At 52.4% G+C, this 24243-nt stretch overlaps 6 protein-coding genes across 6 annotated transcripts; 2 read left to right on the top strand and 4 right to left on the bottom strand.

Moving 5' to 3' along the window:
- Positions 1 to 99: 99 nt before the first annotated feature.
- On the bottom strand, positions 100 to 2524 carry NCS54_01419200 (Hypothetical protein; the record flags this gene model as incomplete). The annotated part of the gene is made up of 5 exons (XM_053159352.1): positions 100 to 136; positions 261 to 1322; positions 1369 to 1810; positions 1859 to 1977; positions 2028 to 2524. The coding sequence occupies 5 exons, from the start codon at positions 2522 to 2524 to the stop codon at positions 100 to 102; spliced, it is 2157 nt and encodes a 718-aa protein (XP_053015327.1).
- A 718-nt stretch (positions 2525 to 3242) lies between these two features.
- Positions 3243 to 4842, top strand: NCS54_01419100 (MFS domain-containing protein; the record flags this gene model as incomplete). Its single annotated transcript, XM_053159351.1, has 2 exons — positions 3243 to 3452; positions 3505 to 4842. 2 exons carry the CDS (start codon positions 3243 to 3245, stop codon positions 4840 to 4842), a joined length of 1548 nt encoding a protein of 515 aa, XP_053015326.1.
- A 230-nt stretch (positions 4843 to 5072) lies between these two features.
- NCS54_01419000 (NACHT domain-containing protein) lies at positions 5073 to 11678 on the bottom strand (the record flags this gene model as incomplete). The annotated part of the gene is made up of 2 exons (XM_053159350.1): positions 5073 to 9894; positions 9970 to 11678. 2 exons carry the CDS (start codon positions 11676 to 11678, stop codon positions 5073 to 5075), a joined length of 6531 nt encoding a protein of 2176 aa, XP_053015325.1.
- Positions 11679 to 14567: 2889 nt separating this feature from the next.
- On the top strand, positions 14568 to 17195 carry NCS54_01418900 (Sulfatase domain-containing protein; the record flags this gene model as incomplete). Its single annotated transcript, XM_053159349.1, has 1 exon — positions 14568 to 17195. One exon carries the CDS (start codon positions 14568 to 14570, stop codon positions 17193 to 17195), a length of 2628 nt encoding a protein of 875 aa, XP_053015324.1.
- A 205-nt stretch (positions 17196 to 17400) lies between these two features.
- Positions 17401 to 20177, bottom strand: NCS54_01418800 (Hypothetical protein; the record flags this gene model as incomplete). Its single annotated transcript, XM_053159348.1, has 9 exons — positions 17401 to 17705; positions 17758 to 17898; positions 17984 to 18294; positions 18347 to 18477; positions 18527 to 18670; positions 18723 to 18908; positions 18961 to 19370; positions 19423 to 19601; positions 19648 to 20177. 9 exons carry the CDS (start codon positions 20175 to 20177, stop codon positions 17401 to 17403), a joined length of 2337 nt encoding a protein of 778 aa, XP_053015323.1.
- Positions 20178 to 20768: 591 nt separating this feature from the next.
- NCS54_01418700 (AAA domain-containing protein) lies at positions 20769 to 23636 on the bottom strand (the record flags this gene model as incomplete). The annotated part of the gene is made up of 1 exon (XM_053159347.1): positions 20769 to 23636. The coding sequence occupies one exon, from the start codon at positions 23634 to 23636 to the stop codon at positions 20769 to 20771; it is 2868 nt and encodes a 955-aa protein (XP_053015322.1).
- Between the last annotated feature and the right edge of the window lie 607 nt (positions 23637 to 24243).

The raw sequence follows: 24243 nt of genomic DNA, 5'->3' as shown, positions 1-24243 counted from the left end.
ACCGCCAGACATGTTTGCCCAAGTTGTTACCATAATATGAAGAACCTTCATTATCACAAGGCATCCTATCATTGCCTCGTCCCTCTAGTTTCAATATCTTTACTTCTCTATAACGATATGATAGAAGCGCTGATGACTATTGCCATGTCATATCTGGCTTCCCCCCTGGAAGCATTACCCGGAACGGCCACCCTCGTTCCTGATGAATCGCCCCAACAATCTTTTGCAGCCAAGAAGTTGCAAGTATTGGAATGGCGTACTCGTATCTTTCGTTCATGGATATTTGGACGGCAACATCCCACGACTGTCTAGCCCCTTCGCCATCACCCAGGCACAGTTGAGCGTGAGCCATGGAGAGGTAGATGACGGCCAGAACCCAACCATGCCTAGTTTTGAAGGTCACGAGACTCTCCATTCTTTGTAGGGTAAACTTCCAAAGCCGCAAAGCCTCGTCAAAACGCAATTGTTCGTGGGCGGTGCGGGAGACTAGAATGAGCCGACGCATATGTAGCATTTGGTCGTTGATATCGTCCAGCTCAGGTGGCTCAACATCAGCCAACTGTTTGATAATGGACTCTGCGGTATCCAACATGCCAAGTCCTAGATAAGCTTCTATCATTGCCATTGACAACCGTCGAAACGGACGGCCCTTCTTTTCAGTGAGGCCCGCAAGCTCTGGCTGAAGCACTGCAAGAGTCTTTTCGAACTCTCCCAGCTCGCAGTGGATCTCTCCAAGCCGGGTAACAATGAGAACTCTTGTGTTCAAGCGGATAGGCTTTGTAGAGTTAAGCCATAGGTGTTGCTCCAAAGACGCCTTGGCTGTCTGAAAGTCCCCTATGGAATGGAAATATCTCGCCGCTGTGCCCTGAAGCCTGCGGGTAACCTCAATCTCGAACGTCGAGAGCGGATGGATTCCCTCCCATTTATACATGAAAGAAGCCACGTCGTTATCGTAACGATGGATCTTGTTTTCGAGGTGAGAGATGTGAAGCCTCCCTCGGAGAGCATTGTCGCAGCGGGTACTAGTATCGTGATATTCAGCAAGGAAGTCGATTATCCTAGCATCTGACCTCTCTAGGTTTCCATCAATACGAAGCATGATGCTATCAAAAAGGGCAATCGAGGCGTGGTAATAATATGGCATCGACTTGCGCAGCAGCGACTTGGCTCGTTCAATGGCAACACGGCGGATCGCGAAGAAGTCTCTCTCGGTGAAGAACATGAGGGCGTCTATTACGTGCGTCTTGAGGGACATTGGTACTCGCTTCTGGTTCGTGGCATTGTCCAGCAAGGCCCAAATCGCCTTTTTCATGTAGGGAGGCCTGGATGACTTTAACGGGTCGCCCAGTATCACAATGATGCACTTACCAGTTGGCTTTGCCCTCATAGACAAGAGGGCATGCGAAACAGATGAGTTTCAAGGCTGTAGTAGCCAGGTCCTCCTGGGTCTGTGGAGACAGGCGACTGGTAATAGATGCCATTGATTCAGGGCGGATGGACCAAGTGAGCGTCTTACCATCTTCCAGCATTTGCTGAGCGATCTCAGGACGTTGGCTAGCTTGATCAAGGCGCTTATCATCCGATAAGACGTTGACCAGCCCTCGAGGAAGATCAAAGTCAACGGCATCTGTACTATCGATTTCGCCGTCATCGGTCCAATGTCTATGGGGAATCCGTACGCTCTTCAGCAGTTCAAGGGGAACCGCAGAACCCCCGAAGGCACAAAGGATCAAGACAACTTGATCAGAGGTTGGAAAGCAGTCGTCATACGAAAGAGCGAGATTGTAAGGTGAGAGTTGAATAGAAGAATCTGCGGTTCATTAATCAAACAATAGGAACAAGGAAGGATGCTGCTGACCGTCAAGTTGACTTGCGATCAACCGCTGCACAAAGCTGTCATAGTTGGGAATATTTGACCCGATCGACTTCAAGTGGTCAAATACTTCTTCATCGTCAATGTTGAGATATCTCTCCCATCTAGACCGGGTAAGCACTCGATGATGCAGTCAGAGGGGTAGGTAACTCACGTTGAAGAGGGTACCTCGAGCGGAAGCCAAAGAATAGATCCAATACCTCCTAGCTTTCGTGCAATTTTGATGTACTTGCTACCTGCGTAACGAAGTTCGGAAGGTTTCTGGCCTTGAACGAGGCCGGATACTCCAGCCGAGACCCATGCTTCAGAGTCCAGCTTGGACCTGAGGAAGATGGTCACGCAGGCGAGTCGTCGACGCAGCTCTTGGTGGAGGTTATTCTCGGAACAGCCCCAGAAGTCTTGTACATGACCCTTGAACCTGTTGTAAAGCTGATCCACTCCCCCAACATCGACGGACTGTACCGAAAGAATCTTCATTGTGCGGTGATTATTGGGCACCACCTGATATCGGACCTCCCGAGCGAGTGGCTTCGACTTGGAGAGGATAGCTCGGACAGCCGCTAGATGCTTATTTAGGTCAGAGACAAGGCCCATGGCCTCATCTGGGTCAAATTCAGCCGTCAAGTGACGGACGGAGCTGCATAAGCACATGGTCTTCTTGGTGGCAACTCTTGACAAACTATGGGGCAAGATAATCTGGAAGGTCCAGATCCGAAATCTTTATTTCTCTCACGGTGAGAGGAAATGGTGCGTTTACCCCTGTCTGTGGGGCTGATCCTCTCACGGTGAGAAATTTGATGCTCCTGACGGCTCCGATATCACGCCGATCGGACGAGCTAACCGTTCTTGTGAGTTTGATGGATCTTGGAGATGTCGGTTGTCTTATCTGATCTGTTCAATCATGTTGATCTGGGGCTCATATTCTCTGCGAAAGGTGATGTATTTGGCCTATGGCACTTGATTGAGTCAAAGGAAACACGGTAACAATTATTCCTCCTGAATTGCGATACAACAAAGACACATTCTCTCTCTCGTGACATCGGAAAAAACCCACGTTCAATGCCCCACGATCCGAGCGTTTAAAGCGTGGGAGACCATCGACTCAGGCGCCTTTCCAGGGCCTCCTCCCCCCGTCGGCCGCCGTCACAGGGTGGGACTGACGCGTCTTTATCCAGCTGGAGGGTATCGGCTAGTGACTTTTTTTGCTAGTCATGGTTCACGAAACGAACCTTGTTCGTGATGGCCCCCACAAATTTTTGATCTGATAAAGGGCGCCATCGCCGACTTCGATCAGATAATTCTTTTCTCCAGCGCATCAGTCTTTTCTTTACTTGCCCGCTTTGGCATTGATCTTCGGTTATATTGTAGCATGGATGTCTCAAAGGAAACCAAGGACCCCGAGCATGTCTCGACCAATGCCTCTGCCGTCGACCGAGACGATAGCGACTCGGAGCACAATGGCAAGAAGCCTGTTCCTCTGAGCATGAAGCTCCTCTCGGTCGTCGTCGTCAGTATGATTGGCTTTGGAGGTCATTGGAGCAGTGGAGTTACAGGAGCTCTGAAGAGTACCTTGAAGAAGGTGAGTTGTTTGCTTCACATAGAAATTGAACCATGTCTAATTGACTCTCCAGAAACTGCACATTACCAACACGCAGTATGCCGTTCTTGACACGAGTGAGAACTTCATCAAGACCGCTCTGATTCTCGTCAGCGGTATTCTCACAGACCGCTATGGAGGTGCAAGCACCATGCTCTGGGGCAACGCCGTCTTCAGCATCGGCGCCATCCTCGTCGCAGCAGCCACCACAGTCCGAAGCTACAAATTCATGATCGGCGGCATCGTCGTCCAAGCCTTTGGCGACGTAGCAACCCAAGTCGCCCAGTACAAGATCTTCTCCTCCTGGTTTCCCCCATCCTCCGGCTTCGCCTCTACTCTCGCGTTCGAACTGGGCATCGGCAAGATCGGTTCCTTCGTCGGAAAGGCCACGGCAAACGTCATATCCAAGAACTTAGGAGACTTTAGCTGGGCGTACTGGATGGCTGTCTTTATGAACCTCTTCACCAACGTTGCCACCCTCTTCTTCTGGTGGTTCACCCGCTGGTGCGAGAAGCGCTATGCTGGAACTCGCGACCCGGCTACTGGAGAGAAGCTCACTGAGAACAACAAGAAGTTTGAGATTGGCAAGATGCTCCGTCTTCCTTGGACTTTCTGGCTCGTCTGCTTGTTCTCCTTGTTCCAGACTTCGACAGCCAATATTTTCTCTTCCAACGGCACCGAACTCGCAGAACAGCGCTTCAAGATCTCAGCTGTCAAGGCAGGATGGTACTCAGCCATGTCGCAATACCTGGGCTTCTTCTTCGTACCACTTGTCGGCATATTCGTTGATCTTCTTGGACAGCGTCTCACCGTCATGCTAGTATGCGGTCTGGGAATGCTCCTCTCAATGTGCCTCGCAGCTTGGGGCCCAACAGTCGCCGGAACAGCAGCCAGCTTTGGCATCTACGCTATTGCTTCTTCATTCGGACCTACCGTCATCATCGACAGCATCCGCACTAGTATGTGGTATCAAGAAGTCTTTGGATCCGGGTACGCCATCAAGATTGCCATCAACAACAGCATGACCATCATCGTCGGTGTTATCGCTGGCGCCATCCAGGACCGCGACAACGACAGCTACAAGAACGTCACGGTGCTATACGTGACTCTTGCAGCTGGCTCAGTTGTTGTTGCTGCCATCATGATAATTATTGGATATATGACTGACACCATCGGCTTCTTGCAATGGAGCCGCAAGAAGAGAGTCAACAACGGCCACATCATCAACACCAAGAAGGAGGAGTACGAGTCCTCTGACAGTGCTGAATGGCACCGCAAGCTTGGTCTCATCAACTTTGGAGCTGTCATTGTGCTTATTCTTGGTTCTTGGGCTGCTTACTTCTGGGGATTGGCAACTGGAAACCACTCCTAAAGATGCTCCAGCAGTGAGAAAATGGCAGGGCGCAACACAAGAGGGAATAACTCTCGCCAGCTTCATATCAGAAGCTTTTGTCAACCACCCCTGCCTCATGGTGGCAGAGTTTACCTTGTAAGCCTGAGTAATGTCTAGAAAAGCATCGTTATCATTTCAAGTATATCGTCGATAGAGAAGTTATATACGAAATTCCAAGCATGTTCCTACTGTTATTCAAGTTCATTCGATCATGGCCATTCATCCGCAGCCGGATATATCTCGTCAAACTCAGGATAGGCCGGCACCGGTAACGGAGAACGAGCAACCTTAGCCTCCCTCACACCGTCCTTCTTATCTTTCTCAAACAGCTGCAGCACACTCTCATTCTCGAAAGCAGCTGCTACATCAAGAGGCGTCTGCTGGGCATCATCCTCCAGCATCGTGTCCAGGCCCAGTTCCATCAAATCACTGAAGGTCCTGACGCTTCTGCTCGCAGCAACGTGCAGCAGTCCTCGACCCTTGGCGTCCTTGGCAAAGAAGTCGGCACCTACTTTCTGCAGCATCTTGACTGCTTCTCTTTCTCTAGTTATCCCGAGTTGTTGCAGCTTCCTCTCCAATATAGGCGAGTAGGTCGGCGACGAGGGCGATCTAGGCGGCCTAGGTGATGCGGGCGAGGCGGGTGAGGCAGGTGAGTAGGGGGGTGAGTAGGCAGGCGACTGAGGAGACCTCATCCCATCGTCACTCTGCTGATACCTTCTTCTTTTTCCTCCACAGAACAACTCTTTACTATCCGCACGGCTGTAGAATGCAAACAATGGCGTGCCTCCCATGTTGTTTCGCTTGTTCACATCCAACCCCCTTCCCACCAACTCCTCAAACAGATCAAGTATCTCCTCAACCTCGAGATACGGAGCAAGTACGTGAAGAAGACTTTCGCCGTTTGCTGCAACCACCGAGGGATTTGCTCCTGCTAACAAGAAAGCCCTTGCTGCACGAACCTCTTTTCTACGACCTCCCTGGCGGATTGCGTAGTACAGCGGCGTCCAACCGTCGCCATCTGCCTGGTCCATGAGATTTGGTGCTTTGTCGAGAACATAAGCAAGCGAATCTCGGAACTGGTCAAACTTTTTTGTTTCATTGTGGTCGTGAATCATGTGATGCAGGACATTCCGGCCAAAGTCATCCCGGGCCTCAAGGTCGGCACCGAGAGAAACGAGCTTCTTGAAGATGGTCGTGCCATCGGTTCGATATTCATCCTCTTGACGGGAGACGACGCCATAGTCGGCCCCCTGGCTGCCCTCGCATGCCGCGTGGAGTAGAGTACGGCCTTTGCTATCTCGGCAGTTGACATCCAAGTCCGGAACGCTAAGCATTGGTCCAACCAGCAATCCATTTCGCAGAATGTGATGCAGAACCGTCACTTCGACATAGTACTTGACATCACCCTTTTTGGAACTCTTTTCCACTTGCCGGAGCCTTGCGAGTGGGTTTGCTCCATGATCCAGTAGAAGTTGCATCATCCGAAACGCCTCATCAGCTCTTTGTTGACCTGCGAGGCCATGCCGCCCGATCCAGTTGTTGCCCAACTCCCTGGGGCAGCGCATGAGAGGGTAGTATTCATGCTCCTCCGTTACTGTCGATGTCCAGCTGGCATGATGATCCTGACTTAGCCGTCCTCGTTTCTCATCCGGCTTCTTGGGCTGGCGCATGTTTGCATCAACTTCGCCTGAAAGGAACTCCTCCAGGCCTTCAAGGTTTCCATCCTGGATAGCGGCAAACAAAACATCTGCTGTTACAGTTGCTCCATGAGACTTGAGGAGCCTGATCAGGTCTATATCCTGGTGGGCTAGGGCGAGGCAGCTGGTTCCCTTATCGTCGGATGCGTTGACATCCGCGCCAGCCTCAATCAGCATCTTGGTCGCATCCATGTAATATGGCCCATAGAGGTAGCGAAAGCCAATTCCTCCCAGAGATATGAGGAGCGGAGTTTGCCCGTTCGAGTTGCGAATGTTGATATCAGCACCTGCTTTGAGCAGGTAGGGCAAGGCTTGGTGAACATGCCACCATGCTCGGCCAAAGGCGACAAGATGAAGGGCCGAGGACTTTTCAATATCCCTTGCCGATACGGGAGGGTACGACGTTTCATTAACATCGACTCCAAACTTTTCGACCAACAACCGGACCACTTCCATGTTGGGCAGTTGTCTCCGGACAGCTTCCATGATGAAGGGTTCCATGGAGTCATGGCGTTTCTCAGATGCAAAAAAGCCTCCCTCTGCATTCCAAAGACCAGGTCGTGTCTTGTCACCAAACGCATACCAATCTCCCTTCTCCAACCTTGACTCTGCCTCGAATGTGCCGATTTTGTCGACGAGGCGAGAAAACCCGTAGCGGATGAGAGTCGACAGATTAGATCTCAAGCCCCAGTCCTTGTCGCGGTTCGGGAGGAAAGTTGCTCCCATATGGGCAAGCCTTTCCACGAGAAAGTACTTCCTTCGGGCCAGGAGGAAAGACACGAGCTCAAAATTGCTTTGCCCTGCTTCTAGAAGCCTCAGATCCGTCATGATATCGATTGAGGCTTCATTCGTCAAGGGCCGCAAGACCTTGGTCCAATCCGCAACGTAGTGGTCATGTTGAGGTTCCTTCAGCCTTCCATGCTCGGTCAACACCTCTTTCAAGCACGCAGCAAGATAATGCTCCTCCCTTTGAATAGCCTGTCCGATGGAGAAGCTTCCATCATCAAAGCCATCGATTCGATAAACCTCAGCTCCATGTTTGATGAGCATGTCAAGAATCTCCTCAAGCCTGGCCGCGCTTTGTTCGGTCAACCCCTGTAATCCATGAACATTTGGCACTCGGCGAGATGTATCCTTGATTTTCACCGCAACGACATCCTTGCCATTCTCAGGGACATCCGTCGATGGGTGAGGGTCCTTCCACAGTTGGTCCTCACCTTCAAAGCCAATGCAGGCTTCGAAGGGCTTTCCAATCTTGACATCGGCACCAGCCTCAAGCAAAAGGGCTACCGTTTCCGGTCTTCCCGACTGGCAAGCGTAGAAGAGTGGCGTGACCTCTTCTCTGTCAAACGTTTGGGCGTTGACGCCTGTCACAGGCTTCGTCGTGCCGTATCTTTTTCGAAGCGCGTCGAGCAGACGACCAACCATGTTGCTCTCTCTGCAGCGTGCAGCAATGTGAAGAGGAGTCATGCCTTCATAAGTAGCTAACTTAGGGTCAGCACCGGCATCCAAAAGTCGATTGGCGTAGAACTCGTCGCCCGTGGCTGCAATGTGCAAGGGGGTAATGCCATCGAGGTCTGCACAGTCGACCTTCTTCATCCGCGAGATCACATAGTCGATGGGCATGAAACTCCGTGGGTCAAAGTCGTCATTCTTGCGATGGTCGCCAGGGGCGCACAGGATGTGGAGCGGCGTACGTCCAGCATGGTTCTTCGCCTCCACGTCCAGACCTCGTTCGATGAGTTGTTCCCAAAGAAACATCATTCTCGTACGCCACTCAGTGTCCGAATTTTCCTCACGGAGAGCAAGCTCATGAAGAAGGCCGTTTCCATAATGGTCAACAGCCTCGAGGTTGAGGCCACGACTGATCAAGGAGTCGAGGCGTGCCAACATATCACTCTCTGGCTGTTCGCGATCTTCGACGTCATGATGTTTAATGACTTGATGGAGGAGTGTTCGGCCCTTACGATCACGGGAGAAAATAGAAGCGCCTCGATCAACGAGATGTCGGATTGTGTGATCAAACCGCTCTGGGCTCAACCTATCATTGTCTGAAAACAGGCGAAATAGGTGAGTCGCTCCATTTCGGTCAACGGCGTCGATGTCAGCGCCGGCGTCAACGAGAAGGTCAAAGAGCTCTGAGACGCCTGACTTGAAGTCATCCAAGTAGGCTAAAGGGGCCAAGCCTTCCTGATTCTTGAGGTTTGGATCAGCGCCTGCTGCCAGAAGAGCCCTGATCCTGTCGCGGTTGAACCGCCGTTGTTGTAGCGCAAGGTGCAGCACGCCGTTGCCCTTGTGGTCAACCGCCTTGCAGTCGGGGTTGTATTCCAGAAGTTGGTCGAGGGTTGGAGTATTTTTGCCGGCATCGCCGAATTCATAAAAGATGCTTGAATTATGAGACCTGTCTAGCATGTAGAGAAGAGGAGTTTGTCCAGATCTGGTTCGAGCTTCGATGCTGGCGTGGCCATTTTCGATGAGAAGTCTCATGACATCTGGATTTTCCACAACATGCAATGGCGTACAGCCATCGTTATCGGCGATGTTGGCATCAACTCCAGCATCAAGAAGTAACCGGGTCATGAGAGCCGATTTAGCTGTGCGATGAAGTAAAGTCTTCCCCGTTGCCGTAAGTTGATGCACGTCAATACCCGCTTCAACTAGGAGCGAGAAAAGGGTCGACAAAATCTCAGGATCACCTTGTGCCGTATAATCATCCAAAGTGGTTGCCCAGCGGCAAATGTTGTGTAAGCAGTTGAACTTGGGCGTCGGCGCGTTCAACGTCTCCGAGGCAGAAACGGACTCAGTATAGTCAGCTCCAGTTCCTTTGCACTTGACGTTTGGGTCTGCTCCCGCCTCTAGAAGAATTCTGATCGTCTTGAGATCCTGAGGCCATGAACAAGCGTGGAACAGCGGTGTGTTGCCCTCGAGCGTGTTGTTGACATCAACCCCAGGAACCTGGAGAATCCTGGCAACCACTTTCCATCTGCCGCGCTCTGCAGCCCAAGCCAAAGCACGGTGAACAGTGTCAATCTCGTCGATGAACGAAAGAAACACCTCGACTGTCTCCAGGTGCCCGTTGTTACAAGCACACTCAAGAGCTGTATCTTGAGTAGGAACGTACCAGAAGCCAGAGTAGTCGTCTTCCGGTGGTTCCGTGCGTGGAATAGGATCAACTCCCGCCTCCAGAAATGCCCTCACGGCCTCAAAGTGGTTTTTTGATGCTGCTTCGACAAGTGGCTTCTCCCCCTGATTAGGACTTTGGGGATAGAGGTCTGCCCCAGCAGCAGCCAAGACACGAATGATATCTGCATGCCCGTTCGCAGCTGCCATCCAACTAGGAGATGGCATGTGTCAGCTTACTGCTTCTGATAGGGATTCTTACTCTTGAAGCATTCTGGAGAGTACTTACAGTGGTGTTTGGTGATATTGGCTGAGTGCGTCCACCTCGGAGGTTTTAAGCACTTCCTTTGTATATGAGATCAGCCCTTCCTTGGCCGCTATATGGAGCGGCGTCAGGGACTCGTAGCCTGGGGCTTCCATCCGAAGCCACCGTCTTCGGTTGTCGTCATCGCCCAACAACTTGCCAATCTCCAGGTTGAGCGCTGTTTGGTCATGTCCAGCAGATTCAGATCGGTTGGCATGGTGAGCCCAGTTGTTGATAGCGTACTCAAAGAACGGATGCTTCAACCTCGATTCTAGGCCCACAGGTCGATCTGATTCCTCGTGTTGCCAGCGTGAATACCGTTGGGGCTGGTCTAGGGAGACCGACTCAAGACAACCTGCCTGCAGGTATTGTAGACAACTTGTAGCAAGTGCGGCATGGGTTGGGCCCCTCTGCAGAATGGGGTATCCAGGGTCATCTTCGGACCGTGTTGTGCCCTTGAGGTACTCAGTGAATGAATGGTGAATCACTGAGACTGTCTCATCCACCAAGAGCTCCAGAAGTGGCCCACAGGCAGCCCGAATGAGGCTCTTTGTCGTTTTCAGATCCCGTGCAGAGCCATCGGGGCTGACAACCTTGATCAGTTCAGCAAGCTCGAGTAGTCGCAGAGGGCGGCTGGCGTGGGTAACTGCTTGCAATATCAGATGCTGGATTTTGTCGGCTACACCAGATCTGCGGGCATGCTCTTTCAGCAGACCTGTATATAGGACGTTCAAGTCTGCGGGAAGCCGTGAGATTACTTCGGCGATATCAGCACCCTGCTCCAGAAAGGCATCCATCGCCAGCTTAGCGTATAGAAACAAGCCGTTGGCTCGACCAGGAACCGCATTCATAATGACTTCCCATTCGCTTTGGGGGATGGCCGAGTTGGACAGCGTATACTGGACGTATTTCGAGATGTCTACATCGACCATCTTCTCCTCCAGCCGAAGATTAAGGCATAGAGTTAGCCTGAGGGGATCCTCAACAGTTGGCACTGGACGACTGGTGATCAACACCTTGACTGTTTTAGGTCGCCACGAGCCGAGATCTCCCAGGGCGGAAAGAAAGTCGTTGTTTCCTTGATCCATCTCGTCTAGTGCATCAGCGATGCAAAAAGCCTTCCCAGGAAGATTTTCCAACGCCATCTTGAGATCTTTCCACATGTCCTCCATTGAAATCGATTCAATGGTCCGGCGCAAGTAAGTCTTCAGCTTCTTCTGAAGGGGGGGACTGTAGTCCAGCACCTGGTCCAGCCAGTCCCGCAGCAGAGCTTTGGGCTCATGATTGGCATCGATGATTTGGCGGAAGAAGAAGAACAGAACTGGGCATCCGGGGTTGGAAGCGGCTATCTCGTTGACAAGATTGGCCGCCATTACCGACTTTCCAGACCCTGGGATACCCTTGATCCAAAGCAGCCCATGCTCTTCGCCCTGTAGCCATTCCTGATATGTGCTGCTCGAAGTGAGCCAGACACCTGTACCACCTACATGAGCGGCTTGATGTTTGCGAAACTCGCCGCCAACATTGTCGTACGAGGTGGGCTCCAGCCAGGAACGGATCTTTTGTATGTTTTCCGGAGACTCTGGGAGTATCTGCTCGGGGTTGTAGTTGCTAATATCATCGCGATCAATCATCTCGACATCAACGTCGCTGTCAACCGCAACAGGGCTATCGTAGCTAGCCATGGACGACATGATGCTGCCTGGTCGAGGCAGGCACTAGCTGCTGGTGTTAACGCAGGCCAAGTGAACAGTCGATATTGGTGGACTAGAAAAGATTGAGGAACTGGACTTGTAGAGGTTGATGAGAAGGGACCAAGAAGTTAAGGTAACACCTCTGACGAATCGTGTGTTGCCATCATTGGCCAGCTCGGACTTTCGCAGAAGAGGGGCCAGGCAGAGCGCGACGCAGTTGGCAGCTGACGCGCATCAGCTTCCTGACAGGGGGTCAATGGAGGCATTGTGTTGGCTCAGAGTGATACAATTGAAGTAGCAGTGCTGATTTATTGTGATGCTCGTTATTTCTGCCTAATTCAAGCGACGAGAAAACAACCTGAGGTCTTTCCTTCTCTTGACACGGATCATCTCGAATCGCTCGATGTTGCCGGGCTTGAGTCGCGAGAAAGGATACTGACTGACCATGAATCTGATAAGATAAGCCCCGATAAGATAGTAGGCATAGACGAACACCTCGCAGCAACCTGCTGTATCAAGGTTAGAAGTACTGCGTGTCCAACAATTAATCATCAAAATTTCACGAATCAAGTCATAAGAATTATGCCGTTTGAAAAATGCGTGGTACTAAAAGAATTAATGGGCCACTGCAGTATACATATGATAACTACTGAGCGCCTCTGTTTACTCTGACTTGCTCGAGCACTGATGTGTGCTAGGCAGAGCTACCCTACAGAAAGCGCTGAACCTGCTGACTAAGAGCATATGATAAGATAAGAAACTATTACCGGCTATCGATAAGATAAACCTCAACAGCCCCTTGGCATCTGGAGTCAGTCGGGTAATTAACGCAGAGACATGTTGGATTCGTTGTGAGTTTCATCAGATGAGCTTGCTTGCTTGTGCTTGCCAAAGCGCCGGTGACAGGCATGTGATTGCATCGAGAGAGTTTTCATTCAGCTCATCTTCCATTGGCCCCTCGAAACGACAGAGAGCCTGGTGAATTCTGCCTTGGCTGGCGTTGTTCTCGTGATAGTCAGCATCGGCCGCTGGTTGCTTTGGCGCCAGCCAGGCCCCAGCTTTGGGGCTGTGCACGACAGTAAAGAACACATGAGAACGCTTTGGTGCTGAAGCGAGTTCTACCACAGTTGAATAAAAGCAATATCGATTTCCTTGAGGGTCAGGGTCACTCTGCATAATATTCGATGAGCAGTGGAAGTAAGGGTGAGACGTGGCTTAGCAACCCAACCCGTCAGCCCCTATGTGTGAAAGCCTCAGGGGTGTCTCAGTACTGACTCGGGCTCTTATTAGGTAGCTGCGTGCATGAGGACATATTCTGGTGTCTTCTTCAAACTGAGATTGCCTGCCAACGTCGCGATACTCACTTGTTGCTAGGTCGTCGGCCAGTGCCTTCTTTGCTGGTGTTAGACCCATGTCAAGTGCCGTTTCAGTGGCGACATCTCCACGGCTTTTGGCGTCAATTTCTTCGCCCCTCGCTAGACCAGATGCAAGTGCTGGCGGTCGCTTGCGTGCCAAGCACAATTGCCAACGCCAAGAAGGCTTTTGCCAATCCCCAGCGCCGCTTTGGCGAGGTGAAGCCACTCCCATTACCCGGGCGGAGCACTGCATTTCTGGGGAAGCCAACCATTGCCGCATGGTGCCGGCTGAGTCTCCTGCGGCTTGCTCACAGCCAAGCCACTCATCTTGAGGTGCACATTCGACTTTTCCGCGCAAAATGACCAAGGGACCATTTGCGCATGATTTGGGACTTTGCACACTGTGAGTGATGCAAGAAGCTCCGTTTTTCATTCCCCTTTCCCATATATTACGACGTTGTTGGTCACTGAGCCCCATTGTCCGCGGCCGCCGTGTCTAGAGGCTGCAGGTCCTTGCTGTTCCTGGCGATACGAGTTAGCCGCTAAGCACGTGACAGGGCTGATCGGCAAACTCGTTCTGGCCTCCTTCTGTGGCTGCATCTCTGTTCAGGCGGCTGAGCAAAGCTGAATCTCGAAATGCCACCTTTTGCATTCCCGCTCCGCTCCTTGACGGACACAGCCATCTTGTCATCACCTGCTTGCTATGCCTTCAACATGATTGGGTCGCCCTACCGGCAAACAGCAGAGGGAAAACAGCCTGGACCCATCGAGGCCAGGGCGTCCCTCGCCAAGCTTCGCTGATCGGGGCGACCAAGGGTTCGGGACGGAGCCCAGACCAAGCTCATTAACGCCGACTGGGGCCTCTGTCGATGGCAAGACGAATCATGTCGCAGGGTGACATGCTGCGAAGGTGCGAATGTCGAGTTTGGTCTGTGAAACCAATGCCCAAGCGGCCCCAGAATATGTGTTTGTGCGTGCGCGCGAGTGGGTGTGCCGTAATGGGCGCTTGGGACCTGGCACCAAGAAAGGTATGCAGGTACAGATCGTCACGGCGAACAGGTGTCGTTTGACCATCGGCCCTACCTGACATTACACCAGTTGAGTGAACCTAGTACTCATCTTCCAGGCTAACGAGGTATCTCTCATTAGCAGAGATACTTGAGACAGGGACAGTTTTAGCCTTGCCGTCGCCGGTATCGCAAAATTCCTTGTATAATTCTCCAGTGCCGAACAGTTCACATTCACCCTGCGTCTTGCACTTCGACCCTGCGTCCTTCTCCGACAGCCTGGCCCATCCCTTGGCTCTTTTTTCGAGACAAACAATCTGGTCATGCTCCGCACTGGATTGCGAGCCTGAAAGACGTGCTTTTTCCTCGGCGTTTGCCCACTCTTCAAGGTCACACCCCACTGCCAGCTCAACAGCATCTGGTGTCTCAGGGAAGAACCACTCAAGGGATTAACGGCCACGCGGCCAACTCCTTCGCTGCCATCTTTTCCTTTGTGCTCCCTTTCTCTGTAAATCTTTTATTACATCATGCTCCGGATATCGGCAGTCTCCTTTGAGACGCCTCTACGGGTTGCCCTCACCCTCTTCTCGCGCTTCGCGAACCGGAAGTTCTTCTTCACGTTTGCTGCTCTCGCTGTTTGGAACGCCAAGATCACTCACATACATGCTCATCTCTCTGCCGTGCCCGCACACCAACTGCGACAATGGGGCTACTCGTTCTTTGCCCAAGATGTCGCCATCCTTGTCTTGATACGGCTCCTCCTTGATCGCTGGGTGGTCGGCTTGGCTTTTGTGTCGCGCCTGGCGATATACTTCTTGACCAGCATCATCATCCTTTACAACGCCGCTCTTGGCATTATCGCAGTCTCTTTTTACCTCGTCGCAGGCTCCGAGATCCACCTGCGAAACGTTTCTCTCCCCACCGATCCTTCGTCGCGAGCTCTGATCCTGTCAGGAAGCTTGTCATTCACGGCCGTCCTTTCTCTTACTCTCCTCTTCAGCTGGCTGCTACAAGACTTCTGTTACAGCTTCTGGGGCTACGCGGCCGATGTCGCCAACTGGCCCTTTGCGACAACATTGCGACTGTTCCGCCGGATTCGTCCCCAATCCGCCTACTCCCAGATCCCCCAGCTCGACATCGAAGACCCCGCCAAATTCGTGTACGATGACGAGAGTTTCTCCAGCAGCATCTTTGACGATGATGCGCAGCGCCAGACGCTGTCCGTACCGCTTCGACTTGCCCAGCGACTGATTGAGAGATTGGGACTTGACATCGCACCATCGAAGCTCAAGTCCTTCCTCAATATCTCTACGTACACCCTCGTCACAATCGCCCTCCTCGCACTTGTCTTCTCGGCTTTTGCGCGACCCCACGACCGATCGCTTATCTTCCTTTCTTGGACGACCGCATTGCTGCCATTCGTCGACTTCTCAGCCTCGTCGCCGATGCTCGAACAACTGCCTTCGGTATTCGGCACTGGCATTCAACGTACCTGGGATCACCGAACAGCCCTTGCCGATCCGGCGCCTCTAGACTGGCTGCCAAAGGATAACATGCTGGCGGGCTTTGAGGACTGGTATTCAGGGAGAGAGCATTACAGCACAAACGCCGACCCCTTGAAGATTTCGAACCTCGACGACGATGTGCTATCCGAGCTGCGCGACAAGTTACAACATGTCCCCGTGAAGCATGTACTTCTCTTCTTTCTCGAGAGCACGAGGAATGACGTCTTCCCCATAAAGAAGGACACTGTCCTATACGATCGTCTGGTCGATTCTTTCCCTGACAAGAAGCTCCCAAAGGAGGCAATGGATCGGCTCGCGACACTGACACCGACCGCCAACTACATCACTGGCGACTACGACGACGGTTTCGAGCGAGATGAAGCATCCAAAATCAAGCGTGGAGGCCTTCGCTTCACCAATGCGCATACAACGGGCACATACACGCTCAAGAGCTTGGTTGGTACACTCTGCGGCGTCGCGCCCTTGATGGCCGACTTCAACCTCGACTACCGGCACCATGTGTATCAGCCTTGTTTGGCGCAGGTTTTTGAAGCCTTGAACAAGCTGGGAGGCTCGGAAGAGGAGGATGCGCACCCATATAATGCTTCAAAATGGCAATCGTACTATTACCAGGCCGCCACCATGCTATACGACAAGCAATACGAGCTTGTCTCTGGCCTCGGATTTCCACAGGAGCACATCATCAGCCGAGAATATCTTCGATCGCCAAATGCCACTCACGGACCCGTCACATTGCCCAACATCAATGCCTTTGCTTTTGAGGAGGATCCGCTCGAAGACTATTTCCGCGACGTCTTTGTTTCGGCCAAGGAAAAGGACGAGAGAGTCTTCCTCACGCACTTGACCAGTACGAGCCACCACGCCTTCAAGATGCCCGAACACGAGCAATACGTGCCCGTGGCGAACGGTCTCGATATGCTGTCGCATTATGTCAACTCGGAGGGTTACGACGACAAATGGTTGCGCAAGGTTCTGGACCTTTTGGATGAGCAGGGCGTCGCCAATGAGACTCTAATCGTCTTTGTTGGTGACCATGGCCTTTCGATGCCCGAAAACGACGTCGTTTCACCTTATTACAACCCCAATGTCGGCATCGACCATGTTCCTCTTGTCTTCTCTCATCCTCTGTTGCCCGCCTTTGACGTTCACGATGCGGTGCATTCGTCGCAGATCGTTCCGACCATCTTGGACTTGCTCGTAGAGACGGGATCATTAAACAAGGCGAGCCGCCAAGCAGCGACTGATATGATGCGCAATTACGAAGGACAATCTCTCATTCGACCGATGCAAAAATTCAACAATGAAACAGGCCAGGGAAACTGGCAGTTCACGGTTGTCAACCCCGGAAGAGCTGTGGTAACTGCTCGCGATGCGCGTTACCCCGAGAGACATCTCGTGGTGCCCATCATCGACAACGTCGAGTGGCGACTCAGCAACCTCACAGCCGACCCTGCCGAGCATGATTCCGTGCAGGGCTTCGATTTTATTTCCTTTCTGGGTAGTGTCGAGCGAAAGCACGGCACAGAAGTGGCACACTGGGTAGAAGAGGGGGCATTCATCAGCAGGTGGTGGGTAGAAGAGAACAGCAAGCGCTGGCGTTTTGGAGCATACTCGGATCGAGAGCCTTGATATTGCATTGGATGTTTACTGTGTTATAGATTACAACTCATTGTTTGGCGTTGGGGGACTTTGGTTGGCATCACTAGAGGTTCTGCGGAACAGTACTAGACTTGGTAGGACCTTGTGCTTAGGTTGGTGTATGGCCAGGCATTATAGCCTTTGTTTGAATCAAGGCATGATGTCGTTAACTTTGTTTCAGCATAAGACATATGCTCTACTCTGCCTTTAAAGTGTCCTTCTTTGCTTCATAAGCGCCATGACTATCCTTTTCCGAGATGTCTCTTTTCTTATCTGGTTTTCCTTCACCCGCCTCTTCGTCATCTGACCAGTGCGTATGCCCATCGGCATACCCCATGTGGTAAGTGAATAGAGTATGCTTCGATTTCCCCCGGCTAAAACTAAAATCGCCCTGCGCCGTGACGAGCGTTCCGCAGAATCGGGGTGGTTTGCCGTCTTCTTCGGTAAGTATCTGCCAGTCGTCATCACGGCCCTCACTGGGTGCTTTGGAAAGCTCGGTGCCTAATCCAGTCAGAATCAATGATCAAAAAGGTGGCCGGAAGATAAGAGGTACGCTTGTGACCTGGCTCGCTTCCTTCTCCTGGCTGCTTCTCGAAGAAGTCTGTTGATGGCTGCGTAGGCTTGGACATGATGATCCTTTTCAAACTGAAAACCAATGGCGATAGTAAAGAGAACAGAGATGGAAGGTGAAAGACTAGAGTTCAAGAGCTTAGAATGAACCAAGGAGCTCTCCAACTGTCTCGAAACTCAGCCTTATCACAGGTCCAACAACGACCTACCATCCCTCTTACCCTTCTCCTCCACTTTGCGACCTCCCCTCGAAGCAGCAGCTTTATACACGCTCTGTATATCATCCTGCCATTTCTCAAGCTGCGGACGTAGAAACCGGCGATCATATGTCACCAAACCGTTGACCTCGCCCTCCACGTCTGTGGTCTGCGTGTAAATGGCGCCACTGCAGGCGAAACGCTGCGTCTGCTCGCGAATGTCGCGGAATAGAACACTGGCGCGATAGTTGTAAGATTCGAGGTTCTCGTTGATCTCGTAGGTGTCTTTGATGGTGGCGATGGCATCTTTGACGTTCCAGAGGCTGAAGGGTGTGATTAGATGTGGATCTAGTCAAGAGATGGGTGTTTACTTACTGTTCAAGGGAGACGTTGTGACCAATGCCACCATACTCGCCAGCGATGCCGATTCGTTCGGGGTCGTATGGCGTTTTTGGTTGTGAGTAGAAAGGGGTGCCGCATTGAGGCTCAGCATAGTTGTGGTTATCCTGAAATATTGTCAACCTGTGCCTGAGCATTTGGACTCTAGGACCTTACGTGGTAGTCACCGAAGCCGTGGTCATCCCACCCGCTGACGGAGTTGATGAGTCTCGTCTTATCTAGTTGGCGGACGAGCTGTGTCAAGTCTTTCTCGGGCGGTGGCGAGACAGTTTGTTGGCCCCAGCCTTCATTGTAGATGACCTTGAAAGATGAGCCACTTGAAGATAAACGCCATAAAAACAATGATTCTTACCCAAGTTACAATCGAAGGGTAGTTCTTGTGTTGGTTGATGACCACCTCAAGCTGCCGTTTGAACTCAGCTTGCTGCTTCGAGTCAGGCTTGCGGTCGCGACTAGCGGGAAGACTGGGCATGTCCTGGATAACCATGAGGCCGAGTTGATCACAAGCCTGATAAAACAGATCCGGCTCGACTTTGATCTGTATAACACCATCAGCCATATGCCGTTATATGACGGTCAAGTCCACCTACATGCTTGCGAATGGAGTTGAAGCCAAACTTCTTGAGAAGCTGCAAGTCGTATATCATGGCATCACGATTCGGAGGAGTGTACAAGCCATCAGGCCAAAACCCTTGATCTAGAGTTCCGAACTGAAAGACAAACTCGCCGTTGAGAAGCGGTCGAGTGACACCATCCACCTTTCCCTTGGAGATGGTGCGGAAACCCGTGTAGCTGTGGACCTTGTCACCGCTTTCTAGGGTGACGGTGAAATTGTAGAGAGCAGGCGAGTCGGGCCACCATAGTTTGGGTGATTCGACGGCAAAGGTAAACTCTTCATTCGTGACTCCGGAGTGTGTTGCCTTTGTGCTCCCATCTGCGTCAAGGAGGGCAAACTGAAAGAATCCCTTGGCCTGCTGTGAAGTATGCACAGTCACGGAAACTAGATCAACGTGTTAGATCTAAGCTGGGGATAGTTTGTATCCGTAACTCACCCTTGCCGTCAGCGCCTGCAGCAACGTCAAGCTGCGTGATGTGCTCCTCGGGCACAGCCTCGATCCACACTTGTTGCCAGATCCCCGAGCAAGAACGATAGAAAATGTGGCTAGGCTTCAAAGTCTGCTTGCCAATGGGTATGATATCGGAGTCTGTCGGATCGTGGACAAAGACGAGCCTACTGGAGTCAGCTGTCGCTCAGACCAAGATTGTCTTGAACCAACAATTCATTCGAGGCACCAAACTTGATGTTCTCGGTAACGTCAATAGTAAACCGGTCATATCCGCCAATATGAGTCGTCTTCTTGACACCGTTGACAAACACGGTGGCCTTGTAGTCGATGCTCTCGAAGTTGAGCAATACCTTGCGATCCTTCCATTCCTCTAGAACCTCAAACTTTGTCTCATACCACATGTCCCGCGCATCAAGAATCTGAAGCCCAGAGAGAGCGCTTTCAATGCACGATGGGACAAGCACCTCGCGCTCCAATGCTCCAGCTTTCGGGGGGTTCTCGACGTCCTTCTCGCCATTGGCGGCTTTCCATGTCCAGATGCCGTTGAGGCTCCTCCATGCATCACGGCGAAGCTGAGGTCGTGGATACTCTGGCCATGGGTTCGTTCCGACCTCGTAGGTCCAGTCGGTGTCGAGGGGAGGCTTTTGAACCTCGTACTTTGCTTGAGCGGATGCCGTGCCGGCGAGAAGTAGGAGAGACACCAGCCTCATAAAAGAGGCAAAATTTATCCAACGCATCATGTTAGATGACCAAGATGAACTCAAGAATGTTCAACTACGTGTTACCAAGTAAAGTTGGTTCTTTAAAGCTCTCCCCGCACTGAAAGTCAACATCACAATGCGTGATAAGTAGTATGATGTCAGCAAGAAGGCACAGGGGAGGAGTTGTCACCCCGCATTGCAACGTGAAGGTGATCAGCGATTGCACATCACATTGCTTTAACAGTGACCCTGCTCATTTTAATCCTTGAAACAATTGCAAAGGAACAAACTGCTTGTACGTAGCCTGGAAGGTTTAGAGAGGAAATTACCACGGTAGATCCATACCAGCGTCACATTCTCCCCGAAACTGGCTTTGCGCCGTCTTCTCTGCCGTGATGCGTTGAGCTGCGCGCATGCATCATTATGCAACCCACCTTGACGAGTTCACAGTTTATAGATCTGGAGGCTTCGATAACATGTGCCATTGAATATGTTTTTATTCAGTCTTGTGATTGTTTATTCCCAAACACCCAAGTCAAACCACGCTCGCAATCATAGAGTTTCTGTCATTATCTTGCCATTTCATCACACAAATCAACACCCCAAGTCAACCGAAGATGCACTGCTCCCTTACTCGAATCGGCCCTCATAGAACGTGTTTCGAAGAGGCAGTTCAGCATCATAAGCTCCCGACTCCTTCTTCATGTGGCGATCGAAGCTCTGAGTCGACATCTGCACCTTCTCGAACCACGTCCTATCCAGAACAGGTGCGACAGGAGCACGCTGGCCACGAGAGTGAGCCAGCGCCGCCTGGTTGGAATAGTCGTGGATGGCAAGGCTAGATGCGATCTGGAAGGCGCTTCGGATCTGCCGACCGTTCCAGCAGCCGGTAGATCTGGCGAGCTCCTCGTAGTGCTTGGTGGCAAAGTCGATGATATCGCTTTCCTTGATCACTAGGGCGGGTTCGCCTGTCATCCTGCTGCGCTCCGACTCGATCTCCTTGAGCTTGGCGATGTTCAGGCGGAAGATTTCGCGGGTCTGCGTCTTATCCAGAGGAGGATAGTACAGGGACAGGTGAATACGAGACTTGAAGGCCTCGTCGATGGTGCCGACTCGGTTGGTGGTGAGGAACAACAGACCGTTGTAGTACTCCAGGACTCGGAGGAACACCGAGACAAGAGCATTTCGCTTCATGTCCAGCTTGGAACGCTGCGACAGGAAGACATCGGCCTCATCGAGGAGGAGAACACAGTCCCACAGGTGGGCGAGACGGAACACGTTCTTGAGCGAAGACTCAACCTCGTGGGGCGTCAGACCAAGGTCACCGCAGGTAATGACGAACAGTGGCTTGCGGTTCTCCATGGCCACAGCCTCTGCCGTGGCTGTCTTTCCGACACCGGGAACACCGTGGAGAAGGACAACAAGACCACGACCCTTGCCCTGAATCAGATCCTGGCTGGGACCCTCAGTGGCAATGTCTGCATACTTGCGCTCCAGAGCCTTCTTCTGGAAATGAGACATGACCAAACCACGCACGACATCCTTGTAGTCGCTCTGGATTCGGAGGTTCTCGAAGACTCCGGGCTCCCGACGCACCGGCTTGAGGAAGTTCAAGTCAATGGGCCAGAAGCGACGCTCTCGGAGGGCATAGGCAAACATGCGCTTGGGAAGAAGAACCAGGTCTTCGTCACGAAGCTCCAAAGCCTTGGGGTCCGTCTCAAAGGTTCGGCTGCCCTTGATACGGTAGCGCAGGAAGGAATCAGCCGCCAGGTTGTCACGTCGCTGGCGGGTCTCAACTCCATCTGCGTGCTGGATAATCTCAGACTGTGAGTACGCGAGAGTTCCGCGAGAGCCGTTGAACCAATGCTGGATCGGCATCTCATCATCCTTGATCTCACATCGGATTGACTTGTTCATGGTCAGCTGATGGAATCTCGGCATCCAGTCAGGCATCTTCTGATACGCCTCTGTGAGATCGACAATGAGATCACTCTCGACGAACTCGGGGTGGCGCATCTTCTGGTACTCCTGGTCGTCCAGAATCTCCTCATCTGGCTCCGTCTGACCAGAGGGCGGGTTCCTGGTCAGGGTCCAGGCGCTGTACTGCTGGTGGCGATCCTCAAGGTAGTCCATGAACTTGCGGCCCTGCTGCTTGAGCGACTGAAGGAGCTGCTGGTGGTTGTGGCGGTATCGGATGGGGAACACCTCCAATGACTCGATGGAGCGTTCTCCCACGAAAGACTCAATCTCGAACTTGCGCTGCACAGCACCAAAGTTGGAGCCATCGTGGTCGATATAATAGGCCGAGATCTTGAACTTGGAGTTCTCGTTGATCTGGTGTTCATCCTCGAAAAAGTCCCATCCAGTTGTGGGATACGATGTCTCGGGGTCAGGGGCCCTCGTCTTGTAGATACGCCAGACCTCGTGGTAGCGGCCGCCAGTCTCGCCGGATGCGGGCATGTAGATGAGGTCGCCGACGCGGAACAGAGACCAGAGGTCGTCAAATTTGACCTTCTCGGCACCAGTACCATCGAAGCGGGAGTGCAGAGGAAGGATTTCGTTGTCAATGAACTCGACATAGCATCGCATGTCTCTCAACGCCTCAGGGCTGTCCATGAGGCCCTCGAAGTCTTCGTCGGCGTTGGAGTCGACAGACTCAAGGGACTCAGTGTCAGCGCCGTCGTCTTCGTCCTCTCCCTCTCCCTTGGCAGAGCCCATGTCTTCGGCCTCCAGGACCTCGGGCTCGATATCAACTTCCTCGCCAGCAGAAAGCTCAACAGCCTCAGACTGATCGCTGTCTAGCTCCTCAAAGTCTGCCCACTTCTCCTCCAGAGTGGCAAGAATCTCCTTCATCTTGGGCTGGAAGTGCACCAAGGCCTTGAACGGCCTCATGAAGGTGCGGGGAGTTGATCGTTGATCCGTGTCGTTCATGAGGGCAGTCAAGTGACCAAGGACTGGCTGAGACTGGATACGGATGCGCTGAATCTCATTTTCAGATGATTGAAGCGCATCGCCCTTCTTCTCACGTCTGGCCTTCTCATAGGCGTCGATCTTGTTCTGGGAAGAGCCGGAGCCGTTGTTCTTGAGGGAGAGGTAGCTCTGTCGGAGACGAGCAATCTCCTCACGGCGACGCTGTCCATGCTCGCGGCGGATCTGGGCCTGGGTGGTAGGACCGCCCATGAGAACGTCAATGGCATAGTCGGGCTCATCGACGTCCTGGAAGCGGTTCTTAAAGTTCTCAAAGTTAACCTTGCGAACCTGAGGGATCTTGGGACGCCATTTGGAGGCGACCCGGCGTCGATCAGCGAGGATGCGTTCGCGACGCTCGGCTTCTTGCTTCAGAACCATGTACTGAAGTTCTCCATCACGAGGAGGACGCGGAGGCTTTGCAGCGCGTGGCGGGGGAGGGGGAGGAGGAGGGTGGAAGTGTCGTGGAATGGGTGGGAAGCGACGGCCACGACCACGACCGCCTCTTCCTCTTTGTGCTGAGCGAACCATGGCTGATTGTGGTGAACGAACTGTAGGATGTGTTGTTACTCCAAATGGAGATTTGTTAATGGATCAAGTCGAGTTCCAACATCCATTCTCGAGGCTGTTTCGACTCTTTATAGGCAATGGGTTCGGAATAGGTCTCTACAGATAAGTTCAGCCTCCGCATCGATAGTGTCGCGGTCAACTGCATCGCGATGGCCTCTAGCCTGCCGACCTGAGTCACCGGGTGCGCTCGTCCCCTGCACGTCGTAGGCAGCAGGGCTGGGCTCAGCCTCTGAGCACCACACCGGCGGCCCACATCATGCACCGGCGGAATCTCACATCAGCCCAGCCAGGCAGCGGCCCAATAGAATGGCGAGGAGCATCGAATCGCACAGCCAAGGCGTTTTGGCGACCAAGAGGAGATGGTGATTGGAATACAGGCTGGCTACAGTGAGAGCAACGATTCGTTGATGCAGGTGAACCGACGCGGGAGCTGAGGCACCCAGGCATCCAGGCAACGATGCGCGTGGGTGACTAAGCAAAATGATCTGACTTGCACAGCAGAGAGACGTGCTACCCTGTTGTCTCCCATCAAGATAAGGTGGAAATCAAGATGAAAGACCACAAGTCC

Source organism: Fusarium falciforme, chromosome 12 (assembly GCF_026873545.1).
Source record: "Fusarium falciforme chromosome 12, complete sequence".
In the NCBI taxonomy this organism is placed as follows: domain Eukaryota; kingdom Fungi; phylum Ascomycota; class Sordariomycetes; order Hypocreales; family Nectriaceae; genus Fusarium; species Fusarium falciforme.
The sequence above is the reverse complement of the archived record's forward strand: the minus strand, read 5'-3'. Positions and strand labels throughout refer to the sequence as shown.